The sequence below is a fragment of the Pelodiscus sinensis genome, unplaced genomic scaffold (assembly GCF_049634645.1).
Source record: "Pelodiscus sinensis isolate JC-2024 unplaced genomic scaffold, ASM4963464v1 ctg125, whole genome shotgun sequence".
In the NCBI taxonomy this organism is placed as follows: Eukaryota; Metazoa; Chordata; order Testudines; family Trionychidae; genus Pelodiscus; species Pelodiscus sinensis.
This window is the reverse complement of record NW_027465977.1, coordinates 51,468-68,947: the sequence shown is the minus strand read 5'-3', so window position 1 is coordinate 68,947 and position 17,480 is coordinate 51,468. Positions and strand designations below refer to the sequence as shown.

General features: G+C 68.6%; 1 protein-coding gene across 11 annotated transcripts; it reads right to left on the bottom strand.

The window, feature by feature from the left end:
* Positions 1–10: 10 nt before the first annotated feature.
* Positions 11–15,484, bottom strand: PLEKHA4 (pleckstrin homology domain containing A4). 11 transcript variants are annotated; one of them, XM_075917618.1, is made up of 22 exons: positions 15,318–15,482; positions 14,155–14,293; positions 12,892–13,003; positions 12,132–12,236; positions 11,526–11,598; positions 11,232–11,329; positions 10,826–10,941; positions 10,282–10,521; positions 9,581–10,187; positions 9,034–9,099; positions 8,857–8,955; positions 8,647–8,718; positions 8,273–8,353; positions 6,921–7,070; positions 6,678–6,776; positions 6,225–6,330; positions 4,743–4,843; positions 4,397–4,544; positions 4,222–4,301; positions 3,636–3,797; positions 3,175–3,370; positions 11–2,693 (listed from the first exon to the last, which is right to left on the bottom strand). In XM_075917618.1, the coding sequence occupies exons 3-22, from the start codon at positions 12,976–12,978 to the stop codon at positions 2,068–2,070; spliced, it is 3,312 nt and encodes a 1,103-aa protein (XP_075773733.1). In that variant the 5' UTR covers positions 12,979–13,003; positions 14,155–14,293; positions 15,318–15,482; the 3' UTR covers positions 11–2,067. The 11 variants fall into 11 exon arrangements, with proteins under 11 accessions (XP_075773733.1, XP_075773737.1, XP_075773740.1 ...); XM_075917622.1 differs by lacking the exon at positions 14,155–14,293 and having other exon boundaries at positions 11–2,585; positions 15,318–15,483; XM_075917625.1 differs by lacking the exon at positions 14,155–14,293 and having other exon boundaries at positions 11–2,396; positions 15,318–15,483.
* Between the last annotated feature and the right edge of the window lie 1,996 nt (positions 15,485–17,480).

Below are 17,480 nucleotides of genomic sequence, written 5' to 3'. Positions count from 1 at the left end.
ATTCAAGGGCTCAACAAGGGCAACATAAATGAGATTTATTGAGTACATTTGTCTGCGATGTGCCCCCACGAACGCCCCGAGGGTCCAGGGGAAATCGAGGCTGAGTTCCCAGCTGCCCCTGGGGTGGGGTTCTGGGTATCCAGGGACCGGTGTGCCCTGTAAGCTGAGCGCTTGGGCGGCCATCCAGGGGAGAGTCAGCTGCAGCCGAGCAGGTTGGCAGAGCGCCCACAGCTCAGTTTTGTTTGCACAGGCGGTGCACGTCCGCACATGCTTCGGTACGCACATTTCTTCCGCACAGGTGGTGCACATCCGCACATGCATTGGTACACATAAAATTTATTCCACACATAGATGGAAAAGATTAGGGGGAACACTGACAGGGGCCCCTTGACTGGCGCTGGGCCAGGGCCCCACTGCAGTAGGGCGGGGGCTGGGTACACAAGGACCCCTCGCCCCGCCCAAAGAGAAAGCCCCTGGCAGTGGGGAGAGTGCAGGCTGTCAGCAATTAGCAGGTTCCCACGTCTCTGACTCCAGCTGCATTGGGACTGTGGCTGAAATCTGCTGGCCCCAAAGCCCAGGTGGGGGGCAGAGGACCATCCAGTACCCCACAAATCCCCCTTCCCACTGGCCCCTGACTGGCCCCTTCGCTGCAGCTCCTGTAGGGTGGGTGTTGGGAGGGAGCCTAGGGCAGGGGCTGCAGGGCGGTTGTGAGGGGCACTGGCAGAGCTGGTGGGGGGCTGGACTAGAAGAGGGTTCAGGGAGTGCACTTCCCAATCTGCCCACCAGAGGGCAGCAAGATGCTGGGACCCTGCATGGGGCTAGGGCAGGGGTCTCCAGCCTTTTTAACCCCAAGGTCACCTGTTCGATGGAGGGGCAATGTCACCCCCACATACCCTTCCCCCGCCCCTTCTCTGAGGCCCCTTTCTCCTCCCCCACCCTCACTTACTCACACAGGCTGGGGTAGGGGGTTGGGGTGCAGGGTCTGGTCTTGGGCCAAGGGGTTTGGCATGGGGGGGGCTCCGGGCTCAGCCAAGGGCGGGGGATCGGGGTCCGGGGGGGTTCAGGGTGCAAGTTCTGGGAAGGAATTTGGGTGCAGGGGGACTCACGTCTGGGGCAGGAGAAGGTTCGGGGCAGGGACAGGGGTTCAGGGAGCAGACTCTGGCGGTTTCCGCTGGGTGGGGCAGGGGGGTTAAGGCAGCTGACGTCCACCCTGCCCCCGCCCCGCTCCTGAAAGCAGCTGGCAGCTCAGCAACAGCTCCGTGGCGCCATGTGCTGCCCCTCCTCTACCGGCACTGAGCCCACAGCATCCACTGGCCTCGGTTCCCCGTTACTGATCAGTGGGAGCTGTAGGAGCGGGGTCGGCATGTGGAGTCCCCCTGCTCTGCCTCCCTCAGGGGCTGCAGGGACATGGGACCATCTCCACCAGCAGCAATGGCCACGGGGCTGGTGACTCCGGCCACGGCAGGTGCGGCAGTTTAGAACTCACGGCCCAAAGAATGACACTGACGCGCTAGAGAAACGAAAACGATGACACGCACGGAGCTGTCCCAAACCGAAAGGAACCCACTTTGCAAGCAGGAAAAGTAACAACCCCCCACGTGTGTGTTGGGTGGGGAGAGGAGAGGGAAGGACGGGGGGGGGGGGGTGAGACAGAGACGGACACACACACAGTGTGAGATCTGCCTTGCCACGCTCCCTCCATCCCCTTCTCTCTGTGTGGAGATGGGATACAGAAGTGGGGGAGAGGGGAGACACCCTGACATCAGCGCCCCCCCTTGCCCGCCCCACACCCTGCACAGCGAGCAGGAGGCTCTGGGGGGCAGCTCTAAGGCAGAGGGCAGGAGCAGCAGGACCGTGGGGCAGAGGGGCAGCGCTTGAGAGCTTCCCGGCCAAACCAGTCAGGATCCCAAGATCAACTGGTTGGTGACTGGGTTAGGGAGTCCCCAGTCTGACCTTTGACCCTGGGTCCCAGCCCCACCTCCCCTTTGGGCACATCCCCATATATAGCCCCCCCCCCCGATGATGCAGAGAAGGGGCGGGACTTGACCCTGCCTCTGAGCCAATGGGTTAGAAGCTGGATTGCAGCAGGGTTATCCTGATTGGCTGGCTCCCCTCGCACAGGTACGCCACCACCTGGCTGGGTGGGGCATGCGCACCCTGCCCCTGGCACCTGCCATTGGCCAAGCCTTTGTGACCCACAATCCTTTGCTCCAGCACCCAATTCCCACAATCCTTTTGGGAGGCCCAGAGCGGAGGCAACGCCCGACTGGATGCCTTGTGTACAGTCGACGTCCCATTGGCCAATTCAGGCAACGGGGCTGCCCAATGCGATGTGTCCGGCAGTGGCGATGCCCGATTGGCTGCCTCCGACAGACACGAGGCCTGATTGGCTGCATCTGGCGAGGCGGACAACCAGTGAGAAAACTCAGAAACAGACGATGCCCAATTGGCCGCTTGATTTAGAGGCGATGCCTGATTGGCTGATTCTGCCCGCTGCACGGATTGGGCGGTAAATGCCGTCTTCTGATTGGCCGGGCTGCACGGTTTAGTCACGACGTGATTGGCCCCTGGGTCTTCCCTGGAGGCTATCATGGTAAGCGGTAAGTGCTGATTGGTCACTGCATGCAGCGACTCTGGGGAGGGGTTCAGACGGGGGTCACAGCCCTCCCGCTGGGGTTCAGGCGGGGGCTTCCCTGCACAGAGAGAGGAAACCAGAGTCACCCCCCCCCAAAGCCGAGACCTCTGGGGTGGGGGGGGCTGGGTATAGGCGACCCCTCACCCAGCATGGAGATGCAGCCACCTCTGGGGTGGGGCACGGGGCTGGGCATGAGGCAACCCCTTCAGATCTTCAGTGAATTAAAGAGAAATGGGCCCCTTGCCCAGCCCCACCCCCTGCCCCAGACTCTCCCCCACCCCCCAGCTGTTCCTACCCCAGGGACCTGCCAGCCGGAGCCAGAAATTCCCCCAACAGCTGAACCAGATTCCAGCCATTTTCCACTGTGTTTGTTTAGCTGTTTTCCCGTTGGGAGGGGAGGGGAGGGGAGGGGAGGGGGTCTAGAAAGAGGCCCCTAAAGGGGGGGGTAAAACTCGGGCATCCTGGTTCCCAGCCCCCTGCTCTGCCCACTAGACCCCGCCCCCCCGCCCCCCGAGTGTCCAGGCCCCCAGCCCTGTTACCTGTGATGAGTTTGCTGCGCTCAGAGGCCTCGGTGGCCAGCGCGTATGCCAGGCTCCTGATCCGGTGACGGTCTCTCTCGGGGGGTAGGGAAGGCCCGCCCCAGTGTCCCTTGGTCTGCCCCCCCCTCACTGGTACGTCCATGTCGGTCAGGCTTGGCTCCGGCCCGAGGCTGGGAGGGGGAGCTGGAAGGCGGAACTGGAGAATTTTGGAAGGCGGAGTGAAGGGAGGGAATCTAAGCAGTTCAGCGTGTCCGCCCCGCCCCCCGCCCATGTCCTAACCCAGGCACACACCTCTAACGCTAACCACTAGACCCCGCTCCCCTCTCCGAACCTGGAAAGAACCCAGGGGCCCTGCACTACTGGCAGGCCGGAGGTGAGCTTGACTGGGGGGGCACAGTGGGTGTGGCCTCAGGACATGCCCCACCCCCTGGCAGCCCCTCCCCCGCAGGCTGCGTACCCACCCGGCTGGCGCTGGTCCGGAGGGAGCCAGGCCGAGGAGCCCCAGGCGTCGGCCTGGCCGCCTCATGCTGCCTCTGCCCTTCCTGGTGCCGCCGCATCCTCGCCAGCTGCTCCTCAATGCTCATCCGGGCCCGGTGGGGACCAGGGGGTTCTGGCACACGCTCCTGGGGTAAGGGGAGAATCGCAGACCAAACACCTGCAGGGAACCCAGGCGTCCGGGCTCCCAGCCCCTCCTCCCCCCCGCTCTAACCATTAGATCCCACCCCCTTCCCCGATGTGGGGAGAGAACCCAGGCGTCCGGGCTCCCAGCCCCTCCCCTCTCCGCTCTAACCATTAGACCACACCCCCTTCCCCAATCTGGGGAGGGAACCCAGGCGTCTGGGCTCCCAGCCCCTCCCCTCTCCGCTCTAACCATTAGACCACACCCCCTTCCCCAATCTGGGGAGGGAACCCAGGCGTCTGGGCTCCCAGCCCCTCCCCTCTCCGCTCTAACCACTACACCCCAGGGCCCTCCCTGTTCTGGGGAGATAACCCAGGCATCTGGGCTCCCAGGCACCGACTCCCAGGGGAGTGAGGGAGCCCAACTACCTTGGCTGGCAGCTCCTCGGTTCTCTGCTCCCAGGGCTCCAGGGGGCCTGGGCGGGGGGCGGCTGGAGGCGAGTGGAGACCTGTGGGGGCAGGGGAGGGGGTTAAAGGGGCGGGGAAGGGACAAGAGGGGTGCATGTTTCCCCAGACAGACTAGGCAAGGGGGGAGGAACCGCACCTGGTGCCGCGTCTGTCTCCTGCAGGGGGGGCCCTCCGTCCAGCTCGGGGGACCCAGCCCCTCTTCTAGAAGGGCCCTGGGGGGGCTGGGAGCCCCAGGTCTCCCCCCTCGTCGCTGGGACCTCGTCCCTCACGCCAGCTGCCTCGCCCTGCGGGGAACAGAGAGACGTGGGGGGGGGGAGCCAGGGTCTGTGGGGTGGGAGGGAGGGGCACTGGCAGGGCTGGGGGGCTGGGCTAGGACAGTCAGAATTGGGGCCCCCTTTGACAGCAGCCCCCAGTTCTTCCCCCAGCCAGTCCCCACTCCCCAAGGATGGGTCCCCCCCCCAGGAGTGCAGCCCCCCCCTCACCCTGGCAGATGGCTCAAGGCTCCTTCCATCCGGCCCTGGGAGGGGGCTCTGGGCTGAGCCCCCCCCAGGCTCCAGAACGGGGGAGGCAGCCGGAGAGAAGCCTGCAAAGGAGACAAAACAGAGTCAGTGACCCCCCCTGCCAGGACTCTCACCCCAGCCCCTGCAGCCCAGGCCCCCGCCGGGCCCCCACCACACCCCCCTGCAGCCCAACCCCCCCCGGGTCCCCGCCACACCCCCTGCAGCCCAATCCCCCCCCCGGGCCCCCGCCACACCCCTGCAGCCCAATCCCCCCCCCGGGCCCCCGCCACACCCCCTGCAGCCCAATCCCCCCCCCGGGCCCCCGCCACACCCCCTGCAGCCCAACCCCCCCCGGGTCCCCGCCACACCCCCTGCAGCCCAATCCCCCCCCCGAGCCCCCGCCATACCCCTGCAGCCCAATCCCCCCCCCGGGCCCCCGCCATACCCCTGCAGCCCAACCCCCCCCGGGTCCCCACCACACCCCCTGCAGCCCAATCCCCCCCGGGCCCCCGCCACACCCCCTGCAGCCCAATCCCCCCCCCGAGCCCCCGCCATACCCCTGCAGCCCAACCCCCCCCGGGTCCCCATCATACCCCTGCAGCCCAATCCCCCCCCCGGGCCCCCACCACACTCCCTGCAGCCCAATCCCCCCCCCGGGCCCCCGCCACACCCCCTGCAGCCCAATCCCCCCCCCGGGCCCCCGCCATACCCCTGCAGCCCAATCCCCCCCCCGGGCCCCCGCCACACCCCCTGCAGCCCAATTCCCCCCGGGCCCCCGCCACACCCCCTGCAGCCCAATCCCCCCCGGGCCCCCGCCACACCCCCTGCAGCCCAATTCCCCCCGGGCCCCCGCCACACCCCCTGCAGCCCAATCCCCCCCGGGCCCCCGCCACACCCCCTGCAGCCCAATCCCCCCCGGGCCCCTGCCACACCCCCTGCAGCCCAATCCCCCCGGGGCCCCTGCCACACCCCCTGCAGCCCAATCCCCCCCGGGCCCCCGCCACACCCCCTGCAGCCCAATCCCCCCCGGGCCCCTGCCACACCCCCTGCAGCCCAATCCCCCCCGGGCCCCTGCCACACCCCCTGCAGCCCAACCCCCCCCGGGCCCCCGCCACACCCCCTGCAGCCCAACCCCCCCCGGGCCCCCGCCATACCCCTGCAGCCCAACCCCCCCCGGGCCTCCGCCATACCCCTGCAGCCCAATCCCCCCCCCGGACCTCTGCCACACCCCCTGCAGGCCACCCCCCCCACTGGGCCCCGGCCACACCCCTGCAGCCCAATCCCCCCCCGGACCCCTGCCACACCCCTGCAGCCCAATCCCCCCCCGGACCCCTGCCACACCCCCTGCAGCCCAACCCCCCCCTGCGCCCCCACCACACACCCTGCCGCTCAACCCCCCGCCGGGCCCCCGCCACACCCCCTGCAGCCACACCCCCCTGCTGGGCCCTTACTTGGGACCAGTACCTTGGCATGTCCTGAGGTCCAGGGTGGGGTACGGGGTGGGGCTGGCTCCCAACCCCGCAATGATGTCATCAATCATCCACAGCTCCTGCTGGGCGGCCCCCTGCTCCTGAGGGCAAAGGTCAGAGGCGAAAGGTCACGGGGCAATAATTAGCATTGGACACCAGCCCATCTACCCCGGTATCTCGCCTGCTCCTAAGTGCACTGCATCGGACAGACTCCGCGGGTCATAGGCTCCCTATTTCTAGTCCATCCCTATAGCTGAGAGGAGAGCGCCCCCTGCTGGGCCCCTGCCCCGTCCCTGTAGCCCAGCGTCCCCTTCTGGCTCCACCCCCCTACCTGCCCTTCCGTGGGAACTTGAGTGATTCACCCCAGGAGAATCATGTGGCAGGGAGTTCCACAGATCAATCCCTTCACACAGCAGCACAATGGAGGCATCCCAGCCGGGCGCCGTACCTGGGGGTGCCCGAGCTGTCGGATCTGAGCCAGTGCTTCCCGCAGCGTGAGCAGCTCGTTCTCCAGGGCGGCGTAATCTCCCCAAGCTCTCTCGCTATCCTGGACAGGAAACCAACAGCTAGTTACACAGGGACCTGGGACTCAGTGGCAGCCCCTCTGGGGCGGGGCGGGGGCTGGTTACCAGGGGACCGGTGCCGAGATGCGGCCCCGCTGGGGAGGGGCCCGCCGGCCACGCGCACTCACCAGGGCCACGTCGCAGAGCCGGGCTCTCACTTGCACCAGCTCGTCCTGCAGCCGCCTCTGCTGGTACCAGACTTTTTCCTCTGCCAGCTCCTGGCCTCGACACTCGTCCAGCTGGTGCCGGAAGAGCTCCAGGGCCTTCTCCAGCCGCTCCTGAAGGTCAGGCTCCCCCCAGTTACCCCTTGCATGGCACAAGGAGGGGGCAGTGGAGGGGGAAGCTCTTGCCCCCCCTATGCAGAGAACAGGGCAGGGGCTGGGTACACGGGGACCCCTTCCCCGGCACTGGGACACGGCCCCTCTGGGGCAGGGTGGGGGGCTGGGTACACGGGACCCCTTCCCCGGCACTGGGACACGGCCCCTCTGGGGCAGGGTGGGGGGCTGGGTACACGGGACCCCTTCCCCGGCACTGGGACACGGCCCCTCTGGAGCAGGGTGGGGGGCTGGGTACACGGGACCCCTTCCCCGGCACTGGGACACGGCCCCTCTGGGGCAGGGTGGGGGGCTGGGTACACGGGACCCCTTCCCCGGCACTGGGACACGGCCCCTCTGGGGCAGGGTGGGGGGCTGGGTACACGGGACCCCTTCCCCGGCACTGGGACACGGCCCCTCTGGGGCAGGGTGGGGGGCTGGGTACACGGGACCCCTTCCCCGGCACTGGGACACGGCCCCTCTGGGGCAGGCTGGGGGGCTGGGTACCCGGGACCCCTTCCCCGGCACTGGGACACGGCCCCTCTGGGGCAGGGTGGGGGGCTGGGTACACGGGGACCCCTTCCCCGGCACTGGGACACAGCCCCTCTGGGGCAGGGTGGGGGGCTGGGTACACGGGATCCCTTCCCCGGCACTGGGACACGGCCCCTCTGGGGCAGGGTGGGGGGCTGGGTACCCGGACCCCTTCCCCGGCACTGGGACACGGCCCCTCTGGGGCAGGGTGGGGGGCTGGGTACCCGGACCCCTTCCCCGGCACTGGGACACGGCCCCTCTGGGGCAGGGTGGGGGGCTGGGTACACGGGGACCCCTTCCCCGGCACTGGGACACGGCCCCTCTGGGGCAGGGTGGGGGGCTGGGTACACGGGGACCCCTTCCCCAGCTCTGGGACACGGCCCCTCTGGGGCAGGGTGGGGGGCTGGGTACACGGGGACCCCTTCCCCGGCACTGGGACACGGCTCCTCTGGGGCAGGGTGGGGGCTGGGTACACGGGGACCCCTTCCCCGGCACTGGGACACGGCCCCTCTGGGGCAGGGTGGGGGGCTGGGTACCCGGACCCCTTCCCCGGCACTGGGACACGGCCCCTCTGGGGCAGGCTGGGGGGCTGGGTACCCGGGACCCCTTCCCCGGACTGGGGGACATGAAATTACCTTCTCAGCCCGCAGATGCTCCTTCTCCTCCTCCAGCCCCCGGAGCAGCTTGTCTTGGCCACAGAGTTTGGTCAGGAGAACCTGGGGGGGAAGGGGGGCGTATGGGAAAACCAGGTTGTTCCGGCTGCGGCCTCTAGGGGGCGCTGTGTCCATGGGGGGAGGGGGGCAGGGGGGTTTACCAGCATGGGGCTGACATGGGTTCGGCAAAAGGCCTGGCTGAAACCGCTCAGCTGTAAAACTGGGGGAAGAGACGGGATACCAGGGTAGATGGGCCCGTGGGACCAATCCGGGGGCGCAGGTGCCAGGGTAGCAGGGCCGGTGGGTCCAGCCTGAGGAGGGGGATCGGGGTGTCTAGGGTGCGGGACCACACTCACATCCGTGTTACTTTCGGCCCCAGGCGGTGCCAGCAGAGTCCTGTCCCGGGACAGCGGGGTCACGGTCCGAGGCTGGGGGGGAGACACAGAGAGAGGTGAGCATCGGAGAACCCCCCCGCGCCCCTCCCCACTGCCGTGCCAGACCCCTGCCGGCCTCGCGTCCGAGGGGAAACTGAGGCAAGGCCACAGCTGTGGGGGGGTGGTTATTACCAGAGCTCCCGGAGTGGCCCTCTTCCCCGGCGGGCGGCTGGCAAGCGGGGGCAGCGGCGGCAGGTGGAGGTAGCCAGAGGAGGCCGAATGCGGGGAGATCTAGAGAGATGAGGGGAGCCCAGAGTCAGCGGTGAGGGGCTGGGGTAGCCGGAGGAGGGGCTGGGGGGGGCCACTCACCAGTCGGCCGTAGAGACGAGCACGTGGGGGGGTGACCCCTGGGGAGGGGTAAACCCGGTCTGTGAACTGCAAGGGGGACACAAGGGGGGGGTCAGCACCAACTGCCGGCAACTCCCCTGCCCCCTGCCCGGCCCCCACAGCCCAGCGCCCCCTGCCCGGCCCCCACAGCCCAGCGCCCCCTACCGGGCCCTGACCCCCACAGCCCAGCGCCCCCTACCGGGCCCTGACCCCCACAGCCCAGCGCCCCCTACCAGGCCCTGACCCCCGCAGCCCAGCGCCCACAGCCCAGCGCCCCCTACCAGGCCCTGACCCCCGCAGCCCAGCGCCCCCTACCGGGCCCTGACCCCCGCAGCCCAGCGCCCCCTACCGGGCCCTGACCCCCATAGCCCAGCGCCCCCTACCGGGCCCTGACCCCCATAGCCCAGCGCCCCCTTCCCGGCCCCCACAGCCCAGCGCCCCCTACCGGGCCCTGACCCCCGCAGCCCAGCGCCCCCTACCGGGCCCTGACCCCCGCAGCCCAGCGCCCCTGCTGCCTGCCCCAGCGTACCCGACTCCGGGGCTGCCTCCCCAGGGCCGGGCCCAGGGTGCCTGTCTGCGCCGGACTCTCCTCCGCCGGCGTCCCAGGCCGCGCCAGACAGTGGCTGGGGTGGGGGCTGCGGGGATAGCGCCCGGGGGGCCTGGCACAGGGCTCCTCGACCGGCCGGATGTCGTAGCGGTCGGCAGGGGCCTGGGGGCGCCCTGGGCCGGTTCTGCTGCCCCTCACAGCCCCCCCAGGGGCAATGTCCACCCGCCCCACAGGGGTATGGGGCCGGGCCAGGCTGGGCCCTGCCTGGACCAGCAGGGGGAGCTCTTCGCAGGAGGCAGCCAGCAGGGTGGCTCGGTCCCTCTGCTGGCACCGGGGGGGCGATGAGCCCAGGGGGGGCCCCCGCGCCCCCCTGAGCTCACTGGGGGTGGGGGGAAGGGAGTAGGAGCGGGAGGAGCGGGTGCGGCACAGTCCATTTGTGGAGGGGTCCCAGGGGGTGGGGGACGGGAGTCCCGGGGGGGGCTGTTGGAACTCCGGGGGGAAGGGCGGTGGGGAGGGGTGGGGGGGGCTGGGAGAGGGGCGTTCGCCTGCCGAGGGCTCCTGCCCCCTTGGGATACGGGCAGAGTCCGAGCTGGGGAAAGAGGAGCAGAGAGGAAAGGGTTAATCGGGCAGGGAGGTGCCCCCACCCCCAGCACCCCCTGCTGGGCGCGGCCCGGAGCTCTTACCTTAGGCCCTGCGGCTCCCCACTGACCGGGCTGGGGGGCGGGGCGGGGCCGCTGGACTGGGAGCCCCCCTGGCCCCGAGCCCCCCGCCCCACGGGGACCAGGCTTTCCAGGGAGCAGTGGGGCCCTGCCAGCCGGGCGATCTCCAAGGACTCGACACTCTTGGCGGGACCCAGGTCCGGCGTGGGCGGCCGGATGCCCTGGAAGAGCCGGGCCTGACGGAGCAGCTGGGTGGAGCGGCTGCTGGGGGGGGGGCAGAATATTTACTGAAGAACCCAGGAGTCCGGCTCCCAGACCCCTGCTCTAACCGCTAGACCCCACTCCCCTCCCAGAACCAGGGGGAGAACCCAGGAGTCCAGGCTCCCAGTCCCCTGCTCTAACCGCTAGATCCCACTCCCCTCCCAGAACCAGGGGGAGAACCCAGGAGTCCGGGCTCCCAGACCCCTGCTCTAACCGCTAGACCCCACTCCCCTCCCAGAACCAGGGGGAGAACCCAGGAGTCTTGGCTCCCAGCCCTCCCCCCCTAAAAGCCCCTCCAAGTCCCTACGTGGCGCTGGGGTCACTCTCGGCCGCAGCCGACTGGCTCATGGCTCGGATCCAGCCGTTCATGTCTTCCAGGGTGTCAGCGCTGAAGTGGTACGTCCGCATGCCCCGGTGCTCGGCCTGATGGGCAGACGGGGGGGGGGGGGCTCTGGTTAATGGGGGGCCCTGACTGTAGGCTCCAGCCCACGCTCTCCGCTCTAACCACTACCCTTCACTGCCCTCCCAGAGCTCGGCACAAAAGCCAGGAGTCTTGCCTGCCAGCCCTCTTCCCCCCCCCCAACCACTAGACCCCACTCGCCTCCCAGAGCAGGGGATAGGACCCAGGAGTCCGGGGCTGTCCCAGTGGTGACCCCAAGGGGTGGGCATGGGGGGGGCTCAGACCAGAACGACTCCCCTCCCCACCAACTGACCTTGAATGTGTATTTTCGGCTCTTCCCCTCCCCCGGCAGCGGCCGGATCTCGTAGCTGGGCAGCGGGATGCTCCCCAGAACCACCTCCTCCCTGCTGTCTGGGGGTCCCCAAAAGGAGAGAGAGGTTCGTGAGGCTCCCCCCCTCCACGATCCGGCTCCCCACAGTGCCCCCCACCAGGGCAGGCTGGGATAAGGGCAGCTGGGGGCTTCCCCCCGTCCCACGGCGCCCCCTGCCAGGACAGGCCAGCATGGAGGCAGCTGCCCCCTCACAAGGGCCAGTTGGGGGGCGGGTACCTCGGTAGTAGAAGAGGCAGTAATCGGCCAGCACGAACCAACGCCGTTTCCAAAGCTTCAGGCCTGAGCTGTCCTGGAATGAGAGCCGCCCCGACACCAGGGTGATGGGCAGAGCTGGGACTGGGTAGGGCGCGGGACCCAGCCTGCTCAGACTTCCCCTCCCCTCTCCAGAGCCCCAGCCCAGCCCCCCACCGGTCCCCCAGATCCCTGCCCCCCAAATGCCAGTCCCTCATCAGAGCCTTTGCCCTATTATCACAGATTAAAGCCCTAACCTCATATCGACTCCCCCCCCCGAGCACCCCACTCTCCCAACAGCCCCCACCCGATGGACCCAAACTTACCACCCACCCCAAGGCCATGTTCCCAGCCTGACTGCCCCATAGAGCCCCCTACACCACCCCCAAGCCAACATCCCCTCCCTCATGGCCCTGCACCCCCATTGAGTGTCCTATGCCCCATTTACCAGCCCGGACCCTCGTCTCCCCACCCCCAGTTCCTGGACTCCTCTGCCCCATTGTCCTCCTTCCCTCCCTCCTCTGCTGCCCCACAAACTCCCACCCGTGAGGTCCCAAGGTACCAGCCCCCCATACACCCACCCCCACACACCTGTTTGCACAGCCAGCCCCGGATGACAACTGGTGCATTGGGGTCTCGCTTGATTGAATGCTCCCGCTTCCCGAAGGTGTGAACCCGCCGCACGGAGCGGGCCGACTGCGGGGGGCAAGAAACGGTTAATACTGCCCCCCAACACAGAGATACACGCATCAGCCACTAGGGGGCGCCAGCATTCAGCCGGCCCAGGGCAGGGCCTGGCTGGGGGGCGGGGGCAGGGAATGGGGCAGAGGAGCCTTTCCCCTCCAGGGGGCGCCCGCCTCCAGCTGGCCCAGGGCAGGGCCTGGCTGGGGGGTGGGGGCAGGTAATGGGGCAGGGGGGCCTTTCTCCTCCAGGGGGCGCCCGCTCCCAGCCGGCCCAGGGCAGGGAATGGGGCGGGGGGGGGGGGCCTTTCCCCTCCAGGGGGCACCCGCCCCCAGCTGGCCCAGGGCAAGGCCTGGCTGGGGGGTGGGGGCAGGTAATGGGGCAGGGGGGCCTTTCTCCTCCAGGGGGCGCCCGCTCCCAGCCGGCCCAGGGCAAGGCCTGGCTGGGGGGCGGGGGCAGGTAATGGGGCGGGGGGCCTTTCCCCTCCAGGGGGCACTCGCCCCCAGCTGGCCCAGGGGCAGGAGTTTGGGAGAATTAAGGTGGGTGCAGTAGGGGAGGAAAGGAGGGGAAGGATCAGAGAGAAGGTGCTGGGGGGCTCAAGGGGGAACAGCTCCCAGAAGGTCTGGGCCCTGGGGCCTCCTTCCAGCCCCCCCCCCCCCCACACACACACCTTGGCGGCCCCGAGACTGACAGAAGAGATGGTGAGGACGCTGCTGGCCTGGCTCAGGCTGCTCCTGGGGCGCTCCCGGTCGGCCATGGCTCCTGACCGGCCCGGCCCACGCCTGGAACACAAGAGGGGCTGAGGAAGTCAGGGAAGCTCGCAGCGCCGGGAGAGGGGGTCCCTGCTGTGGGGAAGGTCACATCACCAGGGCACTGCTGCGGGGAAGCTCACAGCACTTGGGAGAGCTGGCTGGGGCCGCCGCAGCAGGGAAGCTTCCCGCAGTTGGGGCACTGTCGAAGGGAAGCTCGCAGCGCCAGGCAGCTGGGAGGCACTGCTGCGGGAAAGCTCGCAGCGCTTGGGATCCCTGGTTGGGGGCACTGCTGCGGGGAAGCTCGCAGCGCTTGGGATCCCTGGTTGGGGGCACTGCTGCGGGGAAGCTCGCAGCGCTTGGGATCCCTGGTTGGGGGCACTGCTGCGGGGAAGCTCGCAGCGCCAGGGATCCCTGGTTGGGGGCACTGCTGCGGGGAAGCTCGCAGCGCCAGGCAGGCTGGCATCTCCCCTGACCCGGGCAGGGCCCAGGGTGGTGCGTGGGCGAGAGAACAAGGCAAGACCTGAGCAGGCGACCCCAGATTCCCGGAGCCGGGGTGGGGGGCGGGAGGCTGAATGGAGCCATTCATGCCCCTGGCCTGGGCACTGCGGGGTGGGGGGAGCTCTGGGGAGGGGCATGTGTTGGGTGGTGGGAGCAGCCGCTAGTAAGGCCCCATGGCAAAGCTGCGAGCTTCCCCCCAGCAGTGCCGCAAGCCAGGGAAGTTCCTGGGGGTGGGGGAAGTTCCAGGGGGCCCATCCCCCCCACCACCTGCATCCCCCGGGACCCTCAGAACCGAGACACACACCCACTATCGCCCTCCCCGGACCCTCCAACACCCTGGCACAGCCCTGCCCCCACTGTATCCCCCCACACCCTGGCACAGCCCTGCCCCCACTGTGTCCCCCCACACCCTGGCACAGCCCTGCCCCCACTGTGTCCCCCCACACCCTGGCACAGCCCTGCCCCCACTGTATCCCCCCACACCCTGGCACAGCCCTGCCCCCACTGTATCCCCCCACACCCTGGCACAGCCCTGCCCCCACTGTGTCCCCCCCACACCCTGGCACAGCCCTGCCCCCACTGTGTCCCCCCACACCCTGGCACAGCCCTGCCCCCACTGTATCCCCCCACACCCGGCCCCCCCATTATAATCCACCCCCCCATTCTCCCTGCCCCCCCCTTACTGCAGCTCAAGCAAGCGGTGAAGTCACCGGATCCTGGGACGGGAGGGGGAGAGGCCGGAGGGGGACCCGCCGCACAGAGCCGCTTTATCTGCTCCCGGCTCCCCCGGCCGCGGCGCCGGCTGAGACAGGGGCCAGCTGCCTGCGGGGGCGCAGGGAGCCAAGAATTCCTGATCCGACACGGCTCGGCCCCACCCCTGGTCAGAGCCCCGGCCGGCCTGGAGTTAACTCGTTCCCCGGCTGGGCCACTGCTGCGGGGAAGCTCGCAGCACCGGATCTGGCTGGGGCACTGCTGCTGGGAAGCTTGCAGCACAGGAGCTGCTGGCTGGGGCACTGCTGAGGGGAAGCTCGCAGCATCAGAGCCTTAGCTGGGGCACTGTTGCTGGGAGGCTCGCAGCACTGCAGCCCCTGGCCAGGGCATTGCTGGGGAGATGCTCGCAGCACTGCAGCCCCTGGCCAGGGCACTGCTGGGGAGAAGCTCGCAGCACTGCAGCCCCAGGCCAGGGCACTGCTGGGGAGAAGCTCGCAGCACTGCAGCCCCAGGCCAGGGCACTGCTGGGGAGAAGCTCGCAGCACTGCAGCCCCTGGCCAGGGCACTGCTGGGGAGAAGCTCGCAGCACTGCAGCCCCAGGCCAGGGCACTGCTGGGGAGAAGCTCGCAGCACTGCAGTCCCTGGCCAGGGCACTGCTGGGGAGAAGCTCGCAGCGCCAGGGCCCGGCAGGCCCGAGGTATTTAGCTGGAATTCAGAGCAGGACAAAACTCCCTGGTCCGCTCCCTGCCCACGGCAGCTGTGTCCGCCCCCCGCCCCTCCCCCACAGCCCAGAGCGTCCCGCCCGCCCCCTCCCCTTAGCTCAGGGCCCCGGCGGGGGGGGGGGGCATATTCCTCCACCTCCTCCCAGTGTGGGGTTCCCCCCTCGGGACAGACCAGCCCCCGTCATATTCCCCATCCCCTCTGAGCCCCCCTTGCCTGCCCCCTGCCAGCTGGTGCCCGGGGCGAGCGGGGCATGAGCCCCCCAAAGGAATCTGGGCCACTGACCCGGGCGGGGGCAGACCCCCCCCATTGCGGCCACCTGCTCTACACCCCCCCCCCTCGCCCCCCGCCGGCTCTGGAATGACTGGACTGCCACGCGCGGGGCAGCGCGCGGGGCTGGAAGGACGGGCCTTACCTGGTTTCCGGGGGGGCACGCGGGGGTCCGGGCTGTTTGGGGGGGCAGGGTGATCTCTACCCGTCTCCTGCCCTCGACTCCTCTCCTGCCCCTTCTCTGTCCCCACCTCCTGCTCTCCTGCCCCTCCCCTCCTGCCCCTTCTCTGCCCCCCACTCCTCTCCTGCCCCTTCTCTGTCCCCACCTCCTGCCCCTTCTCTGCCCCCCACTCCTCTCCTGCCCCTTCTCTGCCCCCACCTCCTGCCCCTTCTCTGCCCCCCACTCCTCTCCTGCCCCTTCTCTGCCCCCACCTCCTGCCCCTTCTCTGCCCCCCACTCCTCTCCTGCCCCTTCTCTGTCCCCACCTCCTGCCCCTTCTCTGCCCCCCACTCCTGTCCTGCCCCTTCTCTGTCCCCACCTTCTGCTCTCCTGCCCCTCCCCTCCTGCCCCCTACCCCTCCTCTGCCCCCACCTCCTGCTCTCCTGCCCTCCTGCCCCCCACTCCTCTCCTGCCCCTCCTCTGCCCCCACCTCCTGCTCTCCTGCCCCCCACTCCTCTCCTGCCCCTCCTCTGCCCCCCAACTCTCTGGCTCCCTCTGCCTGCTGCTCCTTCAGCCTCCTCCTCTCTCGCTCCACCGCCCTTTCTCCCGACTTTCTTCCACCCGTCCGTTCCCCTCCTCACCCCTCCATCATCCCCTGCACCCCCTAGCTGTCTGCCTGCACCCCTGTATCTATGCCTTGCACCCCTCTATCCGTCCATCCCCCGGCCCCTCCACCCCTGTATCTATCGAACTATCTCTCTCCGCCTAGCGGTCTGTACACACCGCCTCTGCCTGCCTCTCCCCCCGACCCGAGTGACCGCCCAGCTGTCCAGCGCCCTCCCCGGAGGAGCTTGGGACAAAGAGATTTTCTCCTCTGTCCACTCCCCTCCCACCCCAGGGCCGGGCGGGGACAGAGAGCAGGGGGCCGGGAGTGCCGGGTTCTCGCCTAGCTCTGGGAGGGAAGAGGGAGCTAGTGGTTAGAGGGGGGCGGGGAGCCAGGACTCCTGGCTCTGGGGGAGGAGTGGATTTTGGGGGGGGGGAGACAGAGAGGTGCCTGGGCGAAGGGGGATTTGCTGGGGCGGGGAGGGAGAAGGTGCCTCGGAGGGTCGCCCCTGCTCCCTCCCATCGCAGCTCGTGTCTATCACCCCCCGCCCCGACACGCATACATAGCCTGAGGTTCTGGCGCCCCCCGTGGCCGGAGGCCCTCGGGACGAGGGGCCCTGCCCCTGGGGGTGCAGCATGTCGGCCCACCCCCGTACGATGCAGGTGGGGAAGGGGCTTCCCAAGAGAAGTGAGGCTCCATATGGGGGACCCCCTGAGGGACTGTAGGAGGGTCATGAGCCCCTTTTCACAAATGGGGAAACTGAGGCACGGAGTGGCGACAAGACTTGCAGAGAGCCCTGAACGGCCCCCTCCCCTCCCCGCTGTCACCACTGGGCACCACTGCCCACCCAGCGCAGCTCACTACTGCCCCTGCTGGAGTTTTTGACAGGACAGAAAAATAAAACCGAAAAGTGAAAGTGAAAAGGAGCGAAACTGCCCTGGGAGGAAAACCCAGCGGCAGGAGTGGACGGGGATCCCCAGACACGCCCCCTCCCCCAACGGGCCTGGTTTGGGACCCCCATATCTAGACAGGATCCAGGAACGCTGTCTCCCAGCCCCCCCTGCTCTAACCATTAGACCCCACAGCCAGGGAGAGAACCCAGGAGTCCTGGCTCAGTCTCTCTCTCACACGAACCACTAGACTCCACTCCTCTCCCTGCCTAGTCTCACGTTTAGTGGCGGGTGTGTTGTTGTGGGTCACTGGAGCACTGCATCGTGCCTGTTGTGTTGGGTGCCACACGCTGTGTTGCTGGAGGCTGTTGTGTTGCAGCGTGTGGTTGCGTGGCATGGTGGCAGTCCCCGGGCTCGAGGTGACCTTGGCCTGCTGAGTTTGTTGGGGGCTGCGCTTTGTGTACTGCTGGGGTTTGTTGTGTGATGGTGTTAAGAGTGTCTGCTGGGGCTCTGTGCTGAGTTTTGCCAAGCTGTGGTGTTCTCTGTGTGTGCGTGTGTTGGGTTTGTGTTGAGTTGGCAAGCGGCCTGTATTCAATGTTCTGAGTGGGCCCTCAGGGGCTGAATTGTCGTGTTGTGATTGCTCTGCCTGTGTTGT

Coding starts and splice junctions, on each gene's coding strand:
- PLEKHA4 (XM_075917618.1), bottom strand. CDS start 12,978: ATGGCCGACCGGGAGCGCCCCAGGAGCAGCCTGAGCCAGGCCAGCAGC. Junction 11,599..12,131: donor GGGGCTGGCTGTGCAAACAG/GTGTGTGGGGGT, acceptor CTCTCATTCCAG/GACAGCTCAGGCCTGAAGCT. Junction 3,371..3,635: donor TCCGGACCAGCGCCAGCCGG/GTGGGTACGCAG, acceptor AAAATTCTCCAG/TTCCGCCTTCCAGCTCCCCC.